Here is a 22,641-nt window from a genome sequence, read left to right as displayed (position 1 = left end):
TTGTTTTCTTTTTACATTGTAGGAGTGGAAGACTCTGAGATTGTACCTGCTGATGTGGTTTTCTATGGCATTGAAAGACTCCAGGAAGGGGCAGCTTACCAAATATTAGTCTCAGCCCTTTTTAACTCAAGGGAAGGACCTTCTGCCACTGTGACAGCAAGCACAGGTAGTTGTCTTTTTGCATTTTGATTTATTCAGTTAACCACGATTATGTGGCCAAAATAACTCACAATATTGATATATCGTGATATCTATAGAAACCTTGGGGAATTTTCCTTTGTTTATTTACCCAATGAACATAAGGAAACTGATAAACACAGGGCACATGCATTTTCAGTTCTTCTTCTTCAGGTCACAGAGACTCTATGAAAGAACATCAAAACTAATACTTATACATATTTTTGTACTTACAAATACCCTGAAACTATACTTTTGGTTTACTTAACTGCTATTTTTAAAGCCTGCTAAATTGGAACAACTAATTCTGTACATAAAGCATTCTAATTGCGGAAGTACATTAATGCTGTTAATACACAATACATTAATAGTCCAACCAAAATTACTGTATACAGAAGTATGATTGTGCAAAAGTGGAACTATTGCAAGTATGCTTTAGGTACACTTTAAATATTTTGCATTTAAAGGCCGATATTATTCAAAAATCATACAATCACTATCAATAGTGACATTAAAACACATTGTAGGTTTAAGTAGTACTCCAAAGGAAGATGAATTATAATTTGCATCAGTAAGTCTTAAGCGATATGTCAGTAAATATTTGAATAGCTTTGTACTATACTTAGTATGAAATAAATGTATTTTAAATATAGTACTTTTTCCATAGGGATCACAACAGGGAAGAAAATAAGATTGCAATTTCAGTTTCATGCCGACTTTAAAGATTAGTAATTTCTGAGCTTTCAGCAGGAAGCAAGGTTTAATCTCAGTGTATTTTTTTAGTCTGAATGTCTGACTCTATCCTGATTCTGTGCTTTAGATCAGGTCACAGTGGGTCGCGTCACTAATTTACAGGTGGTGGAGGCCCAAGGGGAGGTTGTTCGAGTCAGCTGGGTTGGAGTTCAAAATGCGACTTCATACAGAATACTCTGGAAGAGGACTGATGGTGAGATCTTACAGTGATTTTAAACTAAATGCTCACATAGCTGAGTGTAACTGCCATATCCTATAGCAGGGGTTATCGAACCTCTCCATGAAGTACTCCCAGTGCTGCACATTTTTTATGTCTCCTTATATCTGACACACCCACATCAGGTCTTGCAGTCTCGACTTTGAGCTGATGAGTTAAATCAGGTGTGAAAGATGAGGGAGACATACAAAATGTGCAGGGCTGAGTACCCCCTGTACTCCAGGACAGGTTTGGGAAACACTATCCCTATAGGAAAGAAAATATTCATATCTCAGTTTTCTTATTTGTCTTATTGAGAATCGTAAAATACAAGGGTTTGTGACCTCCAGGGGCCACAGCTCATAAATTATGTATTGAAGTCAAAAGAAATCAAAAGAAAGCCTCAGCCATCATATATAAATAGTGAGTGCGATTGTAGGTGGAGAGGAGCAGAGTCAGCTGGTTGGAGGTAACGTGACCTCAGTGGATCTGAGGCAGTTGGATGAAGGGGCACAGTATGAAGTGAAGGTCCTGGCTATAGTTCGGAACAGAGAAGGCCCACCTGTCTCCGTCAGAGTCACTACGGGTGAGTGCTGTGTGTCTGTGATGTGTGTTTCTCTGTTTCAAGTCAGATTTACTTACATGGAGGAGTCATTAATCTGTATTCTCTAGGGCTGGGCCTACAATGTCAGTATCTCATTTATTTACATACAGTAAATTTATATTCCATAGAATTAATGTTTACACAGTGTACAAAATAAATACATGAACACAAATGATTGTTTGTGTGTTATTTTATTATCTCTTATTGTGGCTTGGCTAAGGATCAGATCGAATTCATCTGAGATGTTTCCTTACGAAAGTGTATTGATATCACTGTTTGTTGTACAGGGAGCCAGAGAGGGACAAGAGTAGAGGGTTTGCGTGTTTTGGACTCGACCCCAGGGGGGCTCCGTATAACCTGGAGAGCAGTGCGTGGAGCCAGCTCATATCGAATCTACTGGAGATCCTCACAAGGTAGTTATACAGTCACACATGTAACTACACACACGAACCAGACTCAACTAACTTTATGTTGTTATGTGCTTGCTTTGACTAGGTGAACCTGAATCAAGTCGTCTGATTAGTGGCGATGCAACTTCATACAGCCTTGATGGGCTTCGACCCGGTCTGAGCTACACTGTAAGATTGTCTGCTATAGTGGAGGGTCAAGAAACTGAAGCTACCACCATCAGAGCAACCACTGGTACACATGCCAGATTGTATCTTAAATATTATCCATGTCTTTCTCTAGCCTCTTTTATTTAGTATATCTCTTTCTGTTTTTTTTAGATGCCCTGCCACCTGTGACTGGTTTGAGTGTGACTGACAGTACTGAGAATTCAGTCCTTTTAGGCTGGTCACCAGTAACAGGAGCCACAGGATATATTTTACGCTGGACAGAGAAAGAAGGTGATTTTTCTGAAAGTTTAGGAACCGGTAGTGTGTGGTTTAAGGATCAGAAGCACAATTATAGTTGAATGCACTTTTTAGTGTGTTACATACTCTCTTTCTTCAGACACAGGAACGGGTCAGTCTGAAACACTGCCCGGAACAGCCACTTCTTACCGTGTGACAGGTCTACGACTGGGCCGTCAGTACGGTTTCACCCTGCAGCCCACCTTCCAAAACCAGGTTGGACCTGAGACCAGCGTGACTGAACGCACAGGTTACACAGATTCTGTCTCTTTCTCTTTCAACTTCGAGTATTGAAATACCTTTTTTTATATTTAATCTTTCCAAATTAAACAATTTAGATGAAAATTTTATTAACTGATTGTTTAAGATAATTGCAGATTACTACAGATGACCTTTGCATGTAGTCTACTTTTTAAGAATAATTTTTAAAAGGATATACTATATTAGTTGTTTTAGTGTTTATTTTAGGGCTGTCAATTAAAATATTTAATCTAATTAATTATATGATATGCTGATTAATTATTCACAAATTAATCACATGTAAATTTTTGCTGCACAGTACACTGAGACAGTTCTCAGTACACTGAGAACAGTACTAAATAGATATACAAAAAAGTAGCGTCAGAAATAAATAATTTGATTCAGCATTGTTTAAATAATGAAAATAGATGGATATTAGTGGGTTTTTTTGTTTTATTGAAATGAAATTATTAATGCTGGGCAATGATTTATCGGGATTAATCACATCCAAAATAAGTATTTTTGTATACATAATATATATGTGTGTACTATGTATATTTATTATATATGCATACACACATGTGTGTATACGTTTAAGAAAAATATGTTTATATATATATATATATATATATATATATATATATATATATATATATATATATATATATATATATATATATATGAATATAAATTCATACATTTAAACACATGTAAATATTTTCTAAATATATACTGTATGTGTGTGTCTTTATATATTATATATATATATATATATATATATATATATTACATATGCATAGTACACACACATATTACATAAACAAAAACTTTTATTTTGGATGCGATTAATCGTGATTAATCGTTGCCCAGCACTACAAGTTCTATTTTAAAAATGAAATATTCTAAATATTAAAATAAAATCGCCAGTAGATGGTGGCTCACTCATTAGTTCACTTGATTTATTAAAAAATGTGGATTTATTCAGCAATGAAACTATGCTGCATTTTGCTCAGAATAGTACAACAGTTCTGCTGTGAACAATTTTTGTTTGCGAAATTGAGAAGAACCATATTGACCATACATACCATAATGTAATACAATATTAACTTTTTGTTTATTGAACTATTGTATTAAATTGATATCACATTTGCAATAATACAGATATTCATGAAAAACAGCCAAAACGAAATTGAACAATGATATTTTTGTCATCTTTTATTAATTTTAGAAACATATTGTATTACTGCATTCTCATATGCTTCATTACACAGTCAGTTGTTGTCCTGCATCATATTCATCAGCAACTGCATTCAGTCTAAGATGGTGTACAGGTTTTTCCTAAATTAATCTCACCAAATTTAAATTAAATAGACTGATTAGTTTAAATGCATTTGTGTTTAGCATATACGTAACAGATTTAACATATTAATTTTTTACTCTTAGATAAAAGATCTGACTCTTCTGGTGAAATATTTTGTGTGAATTATTTCATACAGTACTTCTGACTTTGAAGTTTAGGCAAATTATAGCTTGCAATGAGAGTACAGTGAATAACATATTATTACACTGGTCAGTCACAGAGGGATTTTTCTCTCACTACATGCTCTCCCTGATTTTTCATTTGGGACAGATGATCATAGTGATTGATGTCATGTTGTACTTTCACACTATCACTGCAATGAATTTCCCAAAAATTATGTTTACATAAATGAATAAATAATTTTCAAGAGTGTTCTACTTACTCTTCTGCTGTATTCCTTGCTTAATATGTTTAATAAATCCACATTTTAGTGTGTGTGGGAGGGCGTTTGGATGTTGTCTTCCTTGTCCCCGCATCTCGTGATCGTTCTGGCCTGGTGGGACCTGTGTTGTCTCTGCTTGCCAGCTCTGCTGGATCCTTAACCTCCATCGGACCCAGAGACTCCCAGGTGCAGTTCTGTTGGTACTATCTGAATGTGGTCTTCCAATTTTTTTATAAATTTTTCTGTCTCCAAAAAACATTGCTGTGAAAGTGCCCTCTTCTGACAGAGTGCATGAGGCATTGAGCTGGTCAGTGTGAATGAAGTGCTTGTAATATCTGTTTACTCCAGATGGGGGTGGTGATGTACAGTGAAGATCCAAAAGTGCGCTTCCCCCTCAATCGTCATAGCAACAGTGAGACCCTGCTGCAGGATATTTTGACCACCCCATTCAATGACAGACCAGGAAATAATATAGGTGTGTTTGTGTTTTGTGTTTTTTTTGTTTTCTCATTTAATTTTTTCATTTTATGTTTGTGTCCTATTAAATACCCAGTATGTGTATTACAAGTTGACACAAACATGTCCAGGTCATGTTTCAACCCAAAATCATATGGAGGATAAAAATTAGGAATTACATATTGCATACTATATATATTGTGTAATGAAAATGAAGATAATTTCTAGTACCTTTACGGACATACTTACTGTAGTTGTTATACACGGAGGCTGAAGGAAACAGACAGAGTTGTGGATCTAAGTGCAGGTTGTTTAATAAAAAGACTAAGTGAACAAAGAACCTGAAACACTGTGAACATAAAAGTCCAGACAAGGCACAGAGAACATGTAACGGTAGTGCAATCATTTCTTACATTTAAAAGCAGTACAATAAAATATATATGAAACCCTAACAATTATATACATACATATACATATATATATATATATACATATACATATTATATATTTACGTTTTATTTGTAAGCATGTACTGTACATATTTGACATTTAGGTGACATTATTATGTGAATGTGAGTGTGCTAATATTTTCTGCTTTTATGTGTAGGCCAAGCAATGACATACGCACGTCAGTTTTTGCTGAGCGCACCAGAAGGTCGGCGGTATAGTGTTCCCGGGGTGGTTGTTATTATCGCAGATGAGAAGTCAACTGATGATCTTAGCCAGCCCGCTGCTGCTGTTAGAGCTGATGGTAAGCCACACAAAATCAGCCCCAGCACATTAATGTACACAAAAACAGAGCAAACCATCCCGGCTGCTCTGTCCCATGTCCATAAGAGTGAGTTAGCACTGTAATCACTGTCCCTCAGGTGTGACAGTGTTGGCGGTAGGAATTGGACGTGCAGACACTAGAGAGCTGCGGTCGGCAGTGACGGATGGCAGCACTCAGAACCTGCTCTATGCTCAAGACGCAGATCAGCTCTATGGCCTCCACCCCGACCTGGCAGACCTCCTCTGTGGTCTTGCACGTGGGACTAGTGTCACGGTCAGATAAAATCCATCCATCTAGCTGTCAAAAATATTGTGTCATCATTTTTTACATATATGATCCTTGCTTTGCCTGTCAGACTTACTAGAGTCATGATACAGCAGAAGTTTTTTTTATATGATGGTGGTTTTAAACCTTATTGATAGTCTTTACTGATAACAGGAGAAGACTAGGTGCAGTAAAGACGGATTTTGATTTGTTGTTTCCTTTTAGCCAGGGCCTTGTACTGTACAGTGTCATCAAGTAAGTGCGTACTTAAAAGACTAACACATACAGAAACACCAAGACATAATTACATATTTGTGTTTACATTTGTACATCTACATGCACCTCACAGGAGATTGACCTGTGTCTTTGTTGCAGGGTGCTAAAGGGGAACTGGGTCAGAAGGTAATAATTCTTGTTGTATAGAATAACTCCAAGTTGGCTTTTTGATAATTTTCTGGTGAAATGTTATGATATGCATCTTGTCTTTTGTGTGTATAATAGGGTGAGAGGGGCAGAGATGGAGTAGATGGAAGAAAAGGCGAGCCTGTAAGTTAATCTGCATTCACATTTAACTCTGGTTTTTTTTCATCTACACTGTGGGATCCATTACTTATTGCTTAGAAACATTGTTTTTATATCCTTAACTCAAGTAAATGTCTGTCTGATTGTTTTAAATAGGGTCGTGATGGTTTACCCGGTCGTGAGGGCCCCAGAGGACCAGAGGGGCCACCAGGTCAACCAGGCAGCAGTCTGGGAGTGAGAGGAGAGAAAGGCGAGAGAGTAAGTGGCACTTAAATATGAATACACACATATATGCACACAGATCACAAGTGTTGATATGCTCTCTCTTTCTCTATTTGTTTCCCTCCATCTTTTTCAGGGTTTCCCAGGACTGGATGGCAGTCCAGGTGTTCCAGGCCGTCCTGGTGCAGTTGGATTACCTGTAAGAATGAAATCATTCATAATTGTATTAAATGGTACTGTTAAAACAGGTATTTTGTGGATATGCTGTATACATAGCATAATAATCAGGTCTGGATGCATGCTAAAAACTCTTAATCTTTTAATTGATCTCTTAATTAATCTCTTAATTTAATCCTCATTAGTGCAGTACCACTTAAAATATTAAAGCTTAAAAGATCTCATGAATTGATGTACAACATGAGTTAATTATCTGATGTCATTCTGTTGTTTTAGGGCATTCAGGGATTAGCAGGTGTGAGAGGAGACCCTGTGAGTCCTCATTCACATACTGTACATGTGTAAAAACAAACATACACAAACAAACACTTATTAAATGTTTTGTCTGTTTTGTTTTATAGGGAGAACCAGGCCTTTTAGGCCCTCAGGGATTAAAAGGAGAGAAAGGTGAAAGGGTAAGACTGATATTAAAATTAATCTCTAACTGCTCTACTCTACCCCTTGATTTAGCATTTTATTTATTAATTCACTGTTACAGCATTTACAGCAAGAGCTTACATTTTTTGGTTCAAGAAATGATATGTTTTTACTACTTGCTACAGGGAGAACCTGGATCTGCTGATGGAGGAGGTTTACCGGGCCGTAAAGGAGAGCCAGGAATCCCAGGGATCCCTGTAAGAAAAGAAACACAAGAAAATCACTCTCACCCGAATAATGACAAGAAAGAAGCATATACATGTACAAGTTCTTCATGTCATCAAGTAACCAACAGGGTTATTACATTGTCTATTTTATGTCTTTCTTTCCTTTAAGGGTACTCCTGGTCGTTCAGGTGTGGATGGGGCGAAGGGAGAGCCAGGTGCACGAGGTCTGTCTGGACTGGATGGACTCCCTGGGTTGCCAGGCACTGATGGACTTTCTATTAAGGTCAAAATCCATGGCCTTTTTTTTTTTGCATCTTTTTAAAATTTCAAACACTTATAACATAAACATATCCAAACCAACCAACCAACAGACAATGTCCATCTTTTACAATGCTAGTGAAAAAAAGTAAAAGAAACATACCAAAACTCAAAATATTACTTAAAGAGACATCAATAAAATCCAGGTATGTAGTCTAAACTTGAGGAAAAGCTTCGGTAGACATGTGGGTAATACGAGTTAAAAACGAGAAAAAATCATTTCCCTAATAATCTTTGGCCATCCTCCATTTATCTTTTCTGCTAAAGATAGAGGTTAGAGGTCAAAATAAAAATTATCGATCTACAGTAAAACATCTGCACAGCAGAGAAATGAACCAAATATCAATCAGTAATATCATGCCATGTTTGTTTTCTTATTTTAACCCAGCTATGAAAATATGTGAAAGTGTGCCACAGGCATTTTTATCTAGATCGATATTGTTATGCAATATTATATTCATTGTTTTCACTGTTTGAAGTTTCTTGTATGCCTTCAGCCAATCATGTACCTGTCTGTTTTTGTGTTTCATTTACTTTTCCTGCAGGGTGAAAAAGGCAGCCCTGGTGAGAGGGTGAGTTGAGATAAATTCTTCTTCAAAAGAAGACAGGGAAGCGAAAGAGAGAAAGAGAGAGAGAGAGAGAGAGAAAAAATAATTGCTGGTTTGAATATTAAACAGAACAAATATTATAAAATAAGACATCAAATGGTGCATAGGTAAGCTACTATACTTTAGTAGAATCAATTACTTAAGATGTTTCCATATGAAGCACATTTTTTGTCTATTTTTCAGCATATGTTAGTAAACGTGCAGAAATGTTGTACTGATTGCATGTTGATAGTCCCAAGTGTAAGGTACATGGTCTTTTTATACTATACCTTTAACTCAGAATCCATGTATTCAGATGGAACGTAAATGTACACTGGTAAAAAAAAGAAAATTACTAATTTCAGAAATTCACCACACACTACAAAATTATTTTTTATGTGTTTTTAGGGAATTTAAAAGCAATAATCCATTATTTCTTGATGTGGAGAAGCAAGTACTCTAACATTTTATTAAAACGTCTCACGTTGTTTAAAGGATTCAGCAAGGGCACAGTAATCTAATGCACCACAAGAATTCTCTGATGGCATACTAATACAATGGGTAAAGACAATCAGTCACATTTCTTGAATGCAAATGTGTTCTTCTGTCATATTCTGATTAACAGGGTCCTCCCGGAGTGGGTAGTGGGGTAGCTGCTAAAGGAGATGCCGGTGAACCTGTGAGTGTCTCCATTATTCATGACAAAAGTGGCCATGTAAATGGATGTTAACGTGTGTATCTGTGTTTCTGTGTGAGGGCTGCTGTAAATTGGTTGTGTGTACTTCACTGTGTTTTTGAGTTTTTATCACATGCACCGAATGGCATTTGTGTGTATTTTCAGGGAAGTCCTGGACCGCCTGGTCCTCAGGGCCCACGAGGACTGAATGGACAAAAAGGAGCCAAAGGAGAATCTGTATGTTTTTCTGCCATTATTTTTTTACATTGCTTTTAAGCTATTTTTTGTTTGTGTCTTGTAAAATGTGTGATTGTGTTGCAGGGTGAGAGTACTGAGGGTAAACCAGGCCCCCAAGGAAACACCGGAGACCCTGGTGATCGGGTATGAAATGCTTTCACTATTATATTTCACGTTTGTGCTAACATTCCTCCTCATTTTTCTTTCATTCTTGGATTTTTGTTTCAGGGTCCCCGAGGACCTCCTGGTGAAATCGGAAGTAAGGTAAAGAACAGAAGTCAGTGCATGACTTTATTGTGGCTTGTGTCATCAAGGTACAATGAACACGCTTTCTGAATGCATAATCTATGAATCAGTTGATGACGTTTTGTTGTTTATTGTTTTTTTCAGGGTGATCGAGGACAGACTGGACCACCTGGTTCAGACGGAGCCAAGGTGACTACTGTATATGTCCATGCATGGTCGGAAGCCTCTATTTATAAATGTTTCTAAATTTGTACTATATCCCTTGTGCTCTTTAGTGTTCCCCAGGCTTATTTAAAAGCATTTTAAGGTCTGATAAGGAGTTAACAATGTTTTACAAAAATGTAGCTGTTTAAATGAGTTTGAATTATATATATATATATATATATATATATATATATATATATATATATATATATATTTTACATCATCCTTTGTATAATTCTGATCTTTTTAGGGAGACAGAGGCCTTCCAGGTCCAGCAGGAGACAAGGTGTGCCCTTAAGCTACAATACATAAAGCACTGATGTACCGTATATTCTTATTAGAGAGCTGTGGATTATGCTGTGCTTGTTTGTGTCTGTTTTTGTTTGTATGCTAGGGAGATAAAGGTTCAGCTGGCCCCCCTGGACCTCAAGGATTGAGGGTGAGTGGCTGCACAAGCCATGATAAGTCACAAGCCATGTGAAAATGCATAAGTGTACATGCATGCTGTAAATTATTTATATGTGCCTTCAGGGATTGTCAGGGAGCAGTGGCCTTCCCGGGGAAAAGGTAAGTTAAGATTTCAGCATTGTTCTCAGATATCTACTTTATTTTTGTACTTTATTTATTTATGTTTCTCTGTCTGCTTTAAGGGTGCTGAGGGTGAAAAAGGGCAACCAGGAAGCTGTGTAAGAAAATAATATAAATGCTTTCAAATTCATATGAACATTTCATTCATTGACATTCCCTGTGGCTTTTTTTAGGACTGTCAGAGTTCATTTGGGAAGAAAGGAGAGCGGGTATGACTTTTGAGAACAATGCGGAAACTCTTGTCTATGTCAGATAACAGTATTTCTGTTTTATTCTTATGTTAAGTCCTTTTTATATTATCATTCAAATGGTACAAAGTACAAACCCATTCAAATCCGATTTTTACTGTTGAAGTTCTATTCAAAATTTCAACTATTTTAACTCTTCTTTTTCTTCCTATAGGGTGAAAGGGGCCTCCCAGGACTTGCTGGCAGTAAAGGTGATAAAGGAGATGCAGGACAAAAAGGGGAAAGGGTGAGTTTTGTGAATGAATGAAGGTGTTCATCAGGGAAATGTCTGACTGGATGTGATAGTTAGGACATTTTAAGATGGAAATTACACTTACTCTTTCACATTGACTTTGCTTTATCACACATAATTGTTAAATAAAAGCTTTTATTATTATTATTATTATTATGCAGAATTTGTAAAATAATTTATAAGATTGATTTCAAAACACATCTGAAATTGTGAAAGTGTATGATTGGAATTTTCTAATCTATCCCACAGGGTGTCCCTGGAGCAGGAGAGCCCGGCCAACCTGGACCTAAAGGGGACCAGGGTGATCGGGTGAGTTTGTCTTCATACATTATATAAACTAGATTTGCATTGCCAAATTAAAAAGTTTATAAGGCAGTAAAAGTATTAAGGTAAAGATTCAGTTTTAGGCTTTGGTTGTACATAATTGAAATATAGAATCAGCTGCTGTTGTCATAATATTTAACATACTGCTTATTTATTTAAACAGGGTTTCACTGGGTTGTCTGGAAAACACGGTGTGAAGGTAAAGTAAAAAACTTTCTCACTCCAGTGACTCATATGACTCACATGAGCATATGTTCATGCAAATGACTCGGCATTAGCCTGAATAAGTTGTCTCTTTTCTCTATGTGAAGGGCAATCAAGGTGACCCGGGGGAGAGAGGGGAGACAGGAAGTCCTGGTCCACAGGGGCCCATGGGCCCCAGAGGGAAGGATGTAAGAGTCTGCACCCATTTATACATGAACTAAAACTACTAAAAGCTGCTTCTAACAACTTCATCTGCAACTAATGCTCATCACTTAAACTTTTGTTAGGCATAAGTGTGTCACCCTTATTATATCAGGTGTTTTGAAAGTTAGCTCTTTCTACATTAGCCTTATAAATGATCTGCTTTGGTAATGCGATTTATTCAGTGCTTTTTTAACATTTAACTCTTTCTTGTTTTTCTTCTAACATCTTTCTTACTGAAGTAACAAGTAGTCAAGGTAATCCTTGTCTTCAGATTCTGCTCCACACTTGCTTAGAGCTACTGTATTTGTACATCATTCATGACATTGTAATTATTTTAGTGACTAATTATCATAGCTTAGATACAGTAACTATTGTCAGGAAGTCTGATCTGTTATTTTGTTTCTGTAGGGACTACGAGGAGACAAAGGAGAGGATGGCATTCCAGTGAGTTTTTTTTTTTTTCATCATTCCTGTATTTGTGAGTATGTTGGTGTTTTGTATGTAATGTTGCTCTGTTTTTCTTGCCTCTAAGGGAGAATCAGGGTTGGCGGGTAAACCTGGGGAGAGAGGTCTAAGAGTGAGTACACAGATTTGTTATTCGATGCTGCGAATCATTGTACTATTCCAGCTATATCCTAACAGTGGTGTTTTAATATTCCAGGGACTGCCAGGTCAACCAGGACAGTCTGGGCCAAAGGGAGACACGGGGGATCCAGGGGAAGATGGAAGAAATGTAAGACATATAGCTACCTAAATGTATATCAGCAGAAGTTTGAATAAAATAATTAATGAAATTATGTTAATACAAGGTACAACATTAAAGCACAAAGAACATGACTATCAATAGAATAGATATTACAATAGATTAATAGTGAAACAGGAATATTTAGATCCCCATTTTGTCAGCAAATATAATTTCTATTTACATATTTTATTTGTAGTTGCTATGAAATCATATATTAGCACTTAATCAACTAATACTAGCACTTACCTTTTCCTTTCTTGTCTTTCATATTCTTATATTAAAATTAAAAACCTGGCTATGTGTTCTGTACTAGACTAACTGAGACTTGTCATGGCACTTGTATACTGTTGTTGTTCTCTTGTTGATCTGATTGCTTCTATTGTTCTCATTTGTAAGTCGCTTTGGATAAAAGCGTCTGCTAAATGATTAAATGTAAATGTAATATGGTTCCTTGTATATAACAGCCTGCAATCTTAAGAGGTCATCTTATTGAAATCAAGGCCCATAACCCCAAAACTGATGTTTTATTGGATAATGAATAAATTGGATAAACAACCATATATTTAAAAACATCAACCTTGCCTTTAAACAAAACTACACCGGATCAATGCTGCAAGGTTTTTAGGTCTGTTGGTTTAGATTATTGAGTTATTTTTGTCTAGTCAGGTGATCAGTACTTTGTTCTGTGCAGGGCACCCCAGGTCCCACCGGACCAAGAGGCCCAAAGGGAGAACAGGTGAAATATCAGAAACTTCTCACTCGACACAATGTTTGGCCCTCCACACAAGCATTGAAAATTTCATCTAACTATGTTTATTTTGGGTCATTATAAGGGAATACAAGGTCCCCCCGGGCCACCTGCTGATGTGGTATGTTTTTAAGCCATTATTGTCTCACTGTACTTTTTCTATGACATCTGTTTATTTAAATTGCCTGTTGTTTTTTTTTTACTCTTTTTGAATTTGTTCATTCTTTTAGACATCTGGAGAGAAACAACTAAAAGGTGACAGAGGAGAAAAGGTACAGTAAAATGTCCATAGTGTTTAAATTCCGTCTATCATGCATATTCTGGTTTTGTTATTGTGATACCCTTGTTTTAACACCAGGGAGAGGCGGGTGACCCAGGGGAGCATGGGGGTAAGGGTCAGAAGGGTGAACCAGGAGTTTCAGGCCCACAAGGACCAAGCGTAAGTCCTTATGGTGATCAGACAGTATGTGTAATTGGAAATAATGTGATTTGTAACTTAACCTATTTGTTTTTAGGGTCCTGAGGGGCCGCGTGGGCTATCAGGAGCCAGAGTAAGAACCTCCTACTGCTTTTGTGCCTTTTAGCTATTTAGAGATTTCTTTGATCTGTATGTGTATCGGTTTGTGTCTGTCTCTATGGCCGCAAACACACTGCAATAAATGTAGTGATATACTTAATCCCATTCAAACACAGTTATTTAGGACATTGGCAGCCATATTATAACACTGAATTAATTTCATTCTAAACATTCTAAAGATTCCTCATTAGATCTCCACTGTAGTACCACACCAGGGGTCATTCTTTTTAATAGCAGATTGTGCATCTTATTATGCTCTCTGTTTTTCTTCTCAGGGTGACCAAGGCGATAGGGGCAGTCCAGGAGACAAGGTAAAAAAAGTCCTCGGTTTACTGTGGGACGTCACGCTCAATTTTATTTGAGACCATTAACATGTATTTCAAGACATGAAATACAAAACATAGTTAGCACAACAAACATTTTTAAAAACATAGTTAAAAATCAGCTTTGTTTGAGTGACAGATTCTGACATAAAAGAAGGCTGATGAATTAGTTTTAGATTTTGGTAGTATTCTTCCAGCACCTCACGATTCAATAAAATTTTGATTCAGGGAATCATGATGCGATTACTAAACAATATTTGATGCATACATTTTTCAACAGTGCCTTAAGCCCCAAATCATTTTAAATAAATCATGCATTAGACCTAGAGCCTTTTCAACATATGTGGAAGCTTTGGGTTGCTTAAGGGTTCTGACAGACATGAACAGGCTGTTGTTCCTCCAGCTCCAGATGGATACATTAAATGTTTTTTTAATGTAATGTTTCTAAAAGTTTAATTTCAGTGTGGCATTTTTTTTTTTTTTTTACAAAAAAAAAACCACATACACACAAAAAAAGGGAAAATATTTTGTGAGAAAAAAGTTTTTCCTAGCTCTAATAATTATGATCAGTATCTAGGTTAATCACCATTTAGCAAAACATTTGCCCAAAAGCTTCTAAAAATTGAAACTGTGATAACAATCTTCGTATTTGTATATGATATACACAATTTTTCTTCACTTAACCCCTAGTTGCTCCAGAGGTGTGTGACCTCTGACATATATAGCAATTGTAAGTCGCTTTGGATAAAAGCATCATAAAATAAGCAGCTTCCTTAAATATCTCTTCAAAAGCAGTTGTAAGCACCCCTGCAAAAATCATTCTATTTTAAAATGCAGCCATGACAATATTTTGAAAGTGAGTGTCATAGAGCAGTAGACAGCTGAAAAATGGCTGAAATGGTACAACTGGCTGCATTAATCAGTGTAAAGTATAAATATAACTGCTTAGTCATCGATCTCTCTATACTGCAGAAGCTGTGACACACTTCATTATGTCAGGTTTTACCTCTTGGGGTTTTAAATAGCAAGTCTCACCAGCGCTGCAATTATTTGTTATTGGCTGTCTGGGAGACTGTTTATCTTTGTTTAACATTTGTGCTACAGAATTGAAACAAGGCTTTGTTTCGTAATGGGAGGAAATGAGAAAACAAGATCTCGGTGATGTCTCGAGGAATATTGTAAACCATGTTGTGGCTATCTGCTTGCTGTCAGAGAGACGTATAGCCAATTAGTTTATATCTGACCCTTGTATACTTGTACCAGTCCTCATCTGATTTATCCTTTTGATCTCTGTTCCTTTCATAATTATTGTGTAGGTTTCTTGATTTATTTTTATGGCATTAATTAAGCTGATGACTGCTGCTTTTGGCATTCATATGTGTGATGCTGTCAGAAAGGTGTTATTAGTGAAAAAAATTGGATCTGTCAGTAAACCCATTCTCATTATTATTCACAACTCAATGCTGAGCAATCTGAAACTGACAGTGTGCACTGACATTGACAGTGATGTTGAGTGTTTTTTTGTGTATGTGTGTGTCACAGACAAGTTAATATTGATTGTTTCTTTATATGTCTGCATGGTGTGCAGGGAGAAAGAGGAGCCGCTGGTTTGGATGGACGACCCGGTCAGGATGGGAAACCTGGGCCTCCTGGAGCTCCTGGATTACGGGTCAGATTGCTTCAGTCCTTGCATCAGGTTCATATTCAAAGGATCTAATCAGTCTGAAACCTGCTGTAAATGTTTTGGGTTTTGTAGGGTGACCCAGGAAAGCAAGGGGATCCTGGAAGAGATGTGAGTACTCCAGTCTCTCCATATGTCAAATCATTTGTTTGTTGCATCATGATGTTGTCACTGTTTGCTGCAACAAATCAATCCAGTATTTAATCTGTTTAACATTTAATTGCTTCCTAGGGCTTGGCGGGACTAAGAGGGCCTCAGGGGCCGCTAGGACCACCTGGGCCCCCGGGAGATAATGGCACACCTGTGAGTAATAACAAAGCTTTATCTATTGCAAGCATTTATCCATACAAATTCACATACTGGAGCTTAAGCCCATGTTATTACATCAATAAAATGTCATGCTTTATTTCAGGGTAAAGCAGGGGTGGATGGGAAACCAGGACTGCCGGGAAAACCTGTAAGTACTGATGAAATCTTAATGAAAACCCAAAATCCTTTCAGAAACCTTTGTTGATATACTGTATATCAGTAGCATGTGTTAATTTCCGAGCCTGCACTTAAATCCTGAGGCTTTCTTTTGTTATCAAGGCTCAATCTAGAATGCAGCTTGCAAACTCTCGTTCCAGTTTAGTAACCACACCACAGCCCTTGTCCTCCATAAATGAGACGATTAAACCATCCTGCTGATAATAAATCACCCTCTTAGCACCCTAATGAGCTTCCAGTGGGAAGTAACTGTCTAATAAATGCTTTATAGTCAAAATATGTGAGGAGTTTCAGTCAGCCGTGTACTAATGTTAGGTTAACCTGACTCAGATAGATTGCGCTGCTGGAGCTGAGCTTACGCTAAACGCGCTCGTCCTGCAGTTTCTTCTGATTTACTGATCACAGCCCTGAACCAGCTGTGGTAATTGCAGGAGCTATATTGGGCTGGATGAAGCCCATCATATATCTGTAATACGAGGTTGCATGTCGCGCGAAGCGTTTAGAAGAGAAATTACTGCTTGAATGAGCCGCACAAAATTACAAGAGTTCTCATACCAAAACAGGAAGAGCTGATTACAGGAAGTCTTGATTACAGAAATTATGAAAACGCGCCTCGCACTCATCCAGATGTCTGTGTTTAATGCCTCGTTTTCTATCAAACTTTTTCAGGGCGAGGATGGTGTGCCAGGAGAGGATGGTCGAAAGGTAATAAAACACCTATTGCTGAAAGCTTGTATATGATTGCATTATAATTTTTGATAATTAGCCTCTGATCAAATCTGGTTATGCCTTCTTTGCAGGGAGATAAAGGAGAGTCGGGGCCTGCTGGAAGAGATGTGAGTCTCTTGTTTTTATCTTCCTGATCATCCTGTTCTCACTCTCTTCCTGCCTTTCACAGCATGAGACAAGTCCATCTCAGCTTATCATACTCCGCACTACATAACACTTTCAAAATGTACATTTTAACTAAGGCTTCTCTGACATCTTTTATGTAAAATGTTATTATTACCATTATGTGGATCGCATTCGCTATGTGGCATCAAAGGTAAGCACCTGATAATGTTTCATTTGGTACTCCTTTTCTCTACCTGCTCTTTTCTTCCTGCCATTTGTGGCACATGACTCAATGTACTCTGATTTTGTTGTTTTCTGTGATTCAGTCAATATCATTATGTCTCTCTGCCCTTTTTACTCACTTTTTACTCACACAGCTAATTTTCCCATCAGCACAAATCAGATTTGTTGTTAAATGGATGTTTTCAATCATAGAAACACACTCGCAAACATATACACACACTCTCTCATGAATTTTAAAGGCGTAGATGCACTTCTTCCTGTGCTTGATGCCGAGTGCAGTCAGTAATTATGAGTCGGCAGCCTTATGGGAGAAACTCTTCACTGATGACTTTATTTGATGTGCAAATTTATGCCCATTAATTAAGAAATTAATTTGTATCATGGTTATTTCTCTTATCTCCCTCTCTCTGTTTCTCCCTCCTCAGGGCCGAGATGGGTTGAAAGGTGATCAGGGGATTGCAGGACCTATTGGTCCTCAAGGTCCCATTGGACCCCCTGGAGTTCCTGGAAATGTTGGACCACCAGGACCTGTGCGTTTGTGTTTGTACATATGTTAATCACATGTGAATTCTGGAGGAAGCTAATTTTATGCAAACAGCTGTATATCTCAATCTTTTTTATTTTTTCAGGTGGTGTATGTTAAAGGGGAGCTAGCAACACCTATTCCAGGCCCCCAGGGCCCTCCAGGAGCCCCTGTAAGTAACATCCACCATTGCTGGCTCTACAGCAGTAAAATTCAGTTGTCCAAGACTATGTATTTTTGCTTTTTAGAAAAAAATCAACTAAAGTTTTCTTCAGAAATTTAGCCCAAGTACATACATCGAATCACTGTTTGAATGAAATACAGACAAAACGAGTGTAGCTGTGAATTGTGACTTTTATATGCATTGCTTTTTATCAAACAGGGAGTACCTGGAATTCCAGGAAATGCTGGACAAAGAGTAAGTTGGTCTGTGTGTTTGCAAGTAAATATGTTGCTGTTATATATCATGATGCAAGTTATAATATTGTGACCTTTTTAGGGGGAGAGAGGTCTGCCAGGCTTGAAAGGAGATGTGGTGAGTGTGTTTTTACGAATGTGTATTTTAGTGGTCACTGCTCTCAGAGCTGTCACAAGGCAGTTCCCTCAGCATACCTGACTGTAATAATTCAACTCTTTCGATTGACAGGGTGATCCAGGAGAGGATGGCAGACCAGGAAATGTAGCGGTAAGCAAAATGCTCACGCACACAGCCACACATGCATTGCTGGCAAGATGACTAATGTTGTTTTTCCCTGTTTTGTCATAGGATGTGAAGAAAGCTTTTTCAGAATTTGGCATTGAGGTAATGAGAAATTTATCAAAATCATTGACAGAGTTTGTATGTAGATGTTCTTGTCACCCTCTCCCCTGTTCTTTGCATATACGTTTCACTGCAGGTCAAAGAACTGAAACTATTAATTGATGAAAGAGAAAAAATGATATCACAGTTGAATGAACTGATGAAGGGAAAGAGAGGAGAAAAAGGAGATGTCGGACCTAGAGGCCCTGCAGGAGCAGATGTGAGTTAAAACTGTGCATATGTGCTATAGAGTGGTCTCTGGTAGTTTAATAGTTGGATGAGTAGTGTGTCATGGTACCTTTTGCAATGAAAATCATGCAAAAACACATTGGGCGCTGACCATGGTGCTGAAATGTATTTCTGGTTAGAAAACATCAATCAACTCTATATTTCTTTCTTGTCTCATCCTCTCCTGTTCTTTCTGTTTTAAACCTTGTTCTTCCTTGCATACTGGCATTCAGGGTGCAAGGGGTTTTCCAGGTGAACGAGGTGTGAAAGGAGAGCAGGGTGATAAAGGGCCTGCTGGCCCACAGGGTCCTCCAGGCAGGGCAATTGGAGAAAGAGGCCCAGAAGGTCCACCAGGACAGGCAGGTGAACCTGGAAAACCAGGAATACCAGGAGTACCAGGACGAGCCGGTGAACTTGGAGAAGCTGGCAGACCTGGGGACAAGGTAAAGAGAAGAAGAGTATTGGTATTTTGTTACTATAGCTGTTTTATGTCTTGTAGGAGATTGAGAGCTGAATAAAGAAAATACTTGATATAAAGTTATTGTAGAAATTAGATTAAACTTTGTCTTTGTTGCAGGGGGGAAAAGGGGAGAAAGGTGACAGAGGGCTAGCTGTAAGTACCATTACTATAATTCATAGCAGCTTGCGCAAGATCCACATTTAACTTTGCCTCACTTGCTAATGCCAGTTGAATTAAAAAAATACAAAATAACAAAAATAAATAAATGGGGCTTGGTGTTTGTTTAAACCCTACTTTCTTGTTTTCATATGGAATAAATCTTCTCTTGTTTAGGGTCCAGCTGGATTGCCTGGCTTAGGGGGGCCTCCAGGACCAAAGGTAAAACAAAATAAAGCTCACATTTGTAGTGCTCTAAGGAAAGTTGAGAATTGAATTTTATCAATGTTGTGTGTACTAACATATTGAGCATGTGTGTGTTTTAAGGGGGATTCTGCATCTGCTCAGAGTGGTTTGCCTGGTGCGAGGGGTCTTCCAGGACCCCAAGGTATCAGAGGAGAGGCTGGTCCAGTAGGACCTCCTGGACCTACAGGAGAGAGGGTGAGGGTTCAGAAACATTTATCAGAGTCCATAAAAAGCCTTACAAATTCTTAGATTTAGTTGTATTAAATTTAAGGCGATAAAAAAAATCTTAAATGGTACAAGAAATTCTTACATTTCTTAAATTTCGGCATGGAAAGACAATTATTGCAATATAGCTCAATGCAACAATTCAACTTCAAAAGGATGTGATTTCTCTGAAGAAATTTGAGCAATGTACCTTTCAAAGTCAGGTGTCGCTGCTTTGTGTTCTGCGATTACCGTGGAAACCTCTATATTTCTGTCATTCTGAAAGTGCCTCCTGCTGGCAGAGAATGAATGTACATTTTGAAAAATCCAGTCTGGTGTTTTTGTTCAGACCAAAGTAAAAACCACGCATATTTTTACGCAGCAAATTATTATTAAATTAATATAATGATTATAATATATATATGATTCATAATAATTGTTCGAATTACCGTATTTTCCGGATTATAAGTCACACTTTTTTTCAAAGTTTTCTGGTCCTACGACTTATAGTCAGGTGTGACTTATTTTTCAAAATGAATTTGACATGAACCAAGAGAAATTAACTAAGACAAATGAGAAAACATTACCGTCTACAGCCACAAGAGGGCGCTCTATGCTGCTCATTGCTCCTGTAGTCTACCACTGAAAACATAGAGCGCCCCCTTGTGGCTGGAGACGATAATGTTTTCTCTTGGTTCTTGGTTCTAAATAAATGCGACTAATAGTCAAGTGCAACTTATATATGTTTTTTTCCCTCATCATTACGTATTTTTGGACTGATGCGACTTATACTCAGGTGCGACTTATAGTCCGAAAAATACGGTAATATATTAATTGATACTTTTGACTTTTGAATCCTTCTGAATTGTTTAAAGGCTAAAATGTGAAATGTAAAAATTTATTAAACTTTTTGTGAAAAACTGAACTCTAAATAGTGCTTTTTACAGTCATTTTACGGTTTAACATGTTACCATAGACCATTGCCATACCCTGCTCATATGATAATTTTATTTGTGTAGGTCTTAAAAATTTCTTCAACTTAATTTAAATAATCCAGCAGATACGCTGTTTATATGTGTGGCAGCATGCTACTTAAATGTTTGTCACCTTAGCTGACGTTCTGATCTGTGATGTGTCCTTCTCACAGGGCTACACAGGTCCTCGTGGGGAGAAGGGAGACAAAGGAGCCAGTGGAGAAAGTGGAAAAGATGGCTCCCCAGTGAGGATACCCTTTTATTAGCCATAACTGACAATATAATTTAGTCTATTCATTTAATTTTACAATAAAACTGTGGTACTTTTATTTTAGGGAAGTCCAGGAGAGCCAGGAAAACCAGGGCTGGATGGGAAGCCGGTGAGAAACAAATTCCAGTTGCTATGTTGCCTTTTATTTATTATTAAAATGAATTTTAATTGCTCTTTGTCTAATTAATGTTGATGTTATTGTTGGATGTGTGCTAAGGCAAGCATCGTTATTAGTTTTCATTATACTTATTAGATATATACACTAAGTATTAAACTTGTGTGTAACTTATCCCACACAATTTGTAGATAGTGTAGATAGTGTGGCTTGTTGTGGAGAATTGTGCTGTTACTTTTTTAAGTGATGTGACAGTTTTTGTCTGGTGGATGATAAAATGGGCAAAAAAAGTAATACAAACTGAAACTGTACTGTATATGATACTGAGGGACCTGATACTTATCTGTGAACCAGAATGTCCTTAGCACAGCCAGCCATCTCCATCCAATGATGCCTAATGCATTCCTAGGTAGGATAAAACGGTCATGCATATCGGTCTACTGTAATTACAACAAACCACAGTAAGATGACCAGAGAACGGTGAGTCCCACAAATATTGCTCTCAGTTAAGAGCCTGGTAATGTTTTGTGAACTATGCAGGACTTTAATACCAGATTAAAATTTAAGTTCAAATTTTAAGCTTTTCATCACTTACTGTGATAGATTAGTCAAGTATATGGTATTGTAGTAGCCATACAGTATGAAAACATGCTGTCACTCATAAAATGGAAATTAAAAGAGAGTTTAGCATTAGTGGGTAGGAGGAGAGTTTTGACTCTCACTCAAACATTTATTTATTCTCCTCTGGAGCAGGGTTTGAAGGGACCGGCCGGTTCGCAAGGCCTACCTGTGAGTAACATCATCCTAAAATGGCAGCCTCTCTTGGGCTTGCCATTGTAGGAAAGCCTGGGGATCTGATGCGAGTACTAGATCTTGCTGTGAACACTAGCTGACTTCCTTTGCCTGAAGCTCCATAGAGAAACAGAAACAGAAGTAGCAATGCAGCACAGCTTCTATCCGCTAACCACTCTGTCTCCCCTTTTGCTCCTCCACTCCTTTTTGTAATCCCACATCCTTCAACTTCTAATTCCCATCCACCTGAAATTTGGACCATCACACCTCTGCTCTCTCTACACTTCCTGTCCCTCCATCCCTTCCTTCCTCTCTCTAGGGCTTGCCTGGGTTCCCAGGAGTGCTGGGCAGACCGGTAGGTTTTCTGTGGCTGAGATTGTAGGCTGCTTTGCTAACACTGGGAAGGGGGCCGTCCTTGTCTTTGCAGTTTGTTTTATGTGTATTTGTGCATTCATGTATGTCTGTTAGTTATTTGAGTGAGTTTGGAAGTATATATTTTGTTTTATGTCTCTGTAAGCCATGTGAATGTATGATTTATAGACTAC

At 37.7% G+C, this 22,641-nt stretch overlaps 1 protein-coding gene across 6 annotated transcripts in view; it reads left to right on the top strand.

Annotated features, from left to right (window-relative positions):
• col7a1 (collagen, type VII, alpha 1) overlaps positions 1–22,641 on the top strand; it is a 57,126-nt gene that overhangs the window by 15,718 nt on the left and 18,767 nt on the right. For 5 of the 6 annotated variants that reach the window (XM_026260269.1, XM_026260262.1, XM_026260237.1 and 2 more), the window contains exons 19-82: positions 23–166; positions 998–1,123; positions 1,566–1,712; positions 2,018–2,143; positions 2,226–2,372; positions 2,459–2,578; positions 2,685–2,834; positions 4,616–4,752; positions 4,915–5,041; positions 5,630–5,773; positions 5,892–6,067; positions 6,284–6,313; positions 6,434–6,460; positions 6,560–6,604; positions 6,737–6,838; positions 6,939–7,001; positions 7,256–7,291; positions 7,381–7,434; positions 7,582–7,653; positions 7,793–7,906; positions 8,487–8,513; positions 9,154–9,207; positions 9,370–9,441; positions 9,526–9,585; positions 9,670–9,705; positions 9,832–9,876; positions 10,142–10,177; positions 10,286–10,330; positions 10,423–10,458; positions 10,542–10,577; positions 10,653–10,688; positions 10,882–10,953; positions 11,209–11,268; positions 11,447–11,482; positions 11,595–11,675; positions 12,100–12,135; positions 12,224–12,268; positions 12,353–12,424; positions 13,128–13,172; positions 13,270–13,305; positions 13,415–13,456; positions 13,543–13,623; positions 13,700–13,735; positions 14,037–14,072; positions 15,673–15,753; positions 15,841–15,876; positions 15,997–16,068; positions 16,178–16,222; positions 16,921–16,956; positions 17,052–17,087; positions 17,754–17,858; positions 17,958–18,023; positions 18,234–18,269; positions 18,351–18,386; positions 18,498–18,536; positions 18,618–18,653; positions 18,748–18,870; positions 19,112–19,321; positions 19,456–19,491; positions 19,672–19,716; positions 19,822–19,935; positions 21,092–21,163; positions 21,254–21,298; positions 22,058–22,093. In XM_026260269.1, the coding sequence (XP_026116054.1) occupies positions 23–166; positions 998–1,123; positions 1,566–1,712; positions 2,018–2,143; positions 2,226–2,372; positions 2,459–2,578; positions 2,685–2,834; positions 4,616–4,752; positions 4,915–5,041; positions 5,630–5,773; positions 5,892–6,067; positions 6,284–6,313; positions 6,434–6,460; positions 6,560–6,604; positions 6,737–6,838; positions 6,939–7,001; positions 7,256–7,291; positions 7,381–7,434; positions 7,582–7,653; positions 7,793–7,906; positions 8,487–8,513; positions 9,154–9,207; positions 9,370–9,441; positions 9,526–9,585; positions 9,670–9,705; positions 9,832–9,876; positions 10,142–10,177; positions 10,286–10,330; positions 10,423–10,458; positions 10,542–10,577; positions 10,653–10,688; positions 10,882–10,953; positions 11,209–11,268; positions 11,447–11,482; positions 11,595–11,675; positions 12,100–12,135; positions 12,224–12,268; positions 12,353–12,424; positions 13,128–13,172; positions 13,270–13,305; positions 13,415–13,456; positions 13,543–13,623; positions 13,700–13,735; positions 14,037–14,072; positions 15,673–15,753; positions 15,841–15,876; positions 15,997–16,068; positions 16,178–16,222; positions 16,921–16,956; positions 17,052–17,087; positions 17,754–17,858; positions 17,958–18,023; positions 18,234–18,269; positions 18,351–18,386; positions 18,498–18,536; positions 18,618–18,653; positions 18,748–18,870; positions 19,112–19,321; positions 19,456–19,491; positions 19,672–19,716; positions 19,822–19,935; positions 21,092–21,163; positions 21,254–21,298; positions 22,058–22,093 (4,553 nt within the window). Of the gene's footprint in view, positions 1–22; positions 167–997; positions 1,124–1,565; positions 1,713–2,017; positions 2,144–2,225; positions 2,373–2,458; positions 2,579–2,684; positions 2,835–4,615; positions 4,753–4,914; positions 5,042–5,629; positions 5,774–5,891; positions 6,068–6,283; positions 6,314–6,433; positions 6,461–6,559; positions 6,605–6,736; positions 6,839–6,938; positions 7,002–7,255; positions 7,292–7,380; positions 7,435–7,581; positions 7,654–7,792; positions 7,907–8,486; positions 8,514–9,153; positions 9,208–9,369; positions 9,442–9,525; positions 9,586–9,669; positions 9,706–9,831; positions 9,877–10,141; positions 10,178–10,285; positions 10,331–10,422; positions 10,459–10,541; positions 10,578–10,652; positions 10,689–10,881; positions 10,954–11,208; positions 11,269–11,446; positions 11,483–11,594; positions 11,676–12,099; positions 12,136–12,223; positions 12,269–12,352; positions 12,425–13,127; positions 13,173–13,269; positions 13,306–13,414; positions 13,457–13,542; positions 13,624–13,699; positions 13,736–14,036; positions 14,073–15,672; positions 15,754–15,840; positions 15,877–15,996; positions 16,069–16,177; positions 16,223–16,920; positions 16,957–17,051; positions 17,088–17,753; positions 17,859–17,957; positions 18,024–18,233; positions 18,270–18,350; positions 18,387–18,497; positions 18,537–18,617; positions 18,654–18,747; positions 18,871–19,111; positions 19,322–19,455; positions 19,492–19,671; positions 19,717–19,821; positions 19,936–21,091; positions 21,164–21,253; positions 21,299–22,057; positions 22,094–22,415; positions 22,452–22,641 lie in introns of all 6 variants that reach the window. The other variant, XM_026260246.1, reaches the window with a different exon arrangement.

This window comes from Carassius auratus, chromosome 6 (assembly GCF_003368295.1).
Source record: "Carassius auratus strain Wakin chromosome 6, ASM336829v1, whole genome shotgun sequence".
Classification (NCBI taxonomy): Eukaryota; Metazoa; Chordata; class Actinopteri; order Cypriniformes; family Cyprinidae; genus Carassius; species Carassius auratus.
This window is presented reverse-complemented; position numbering and strand designations above follow the sequence as displayed.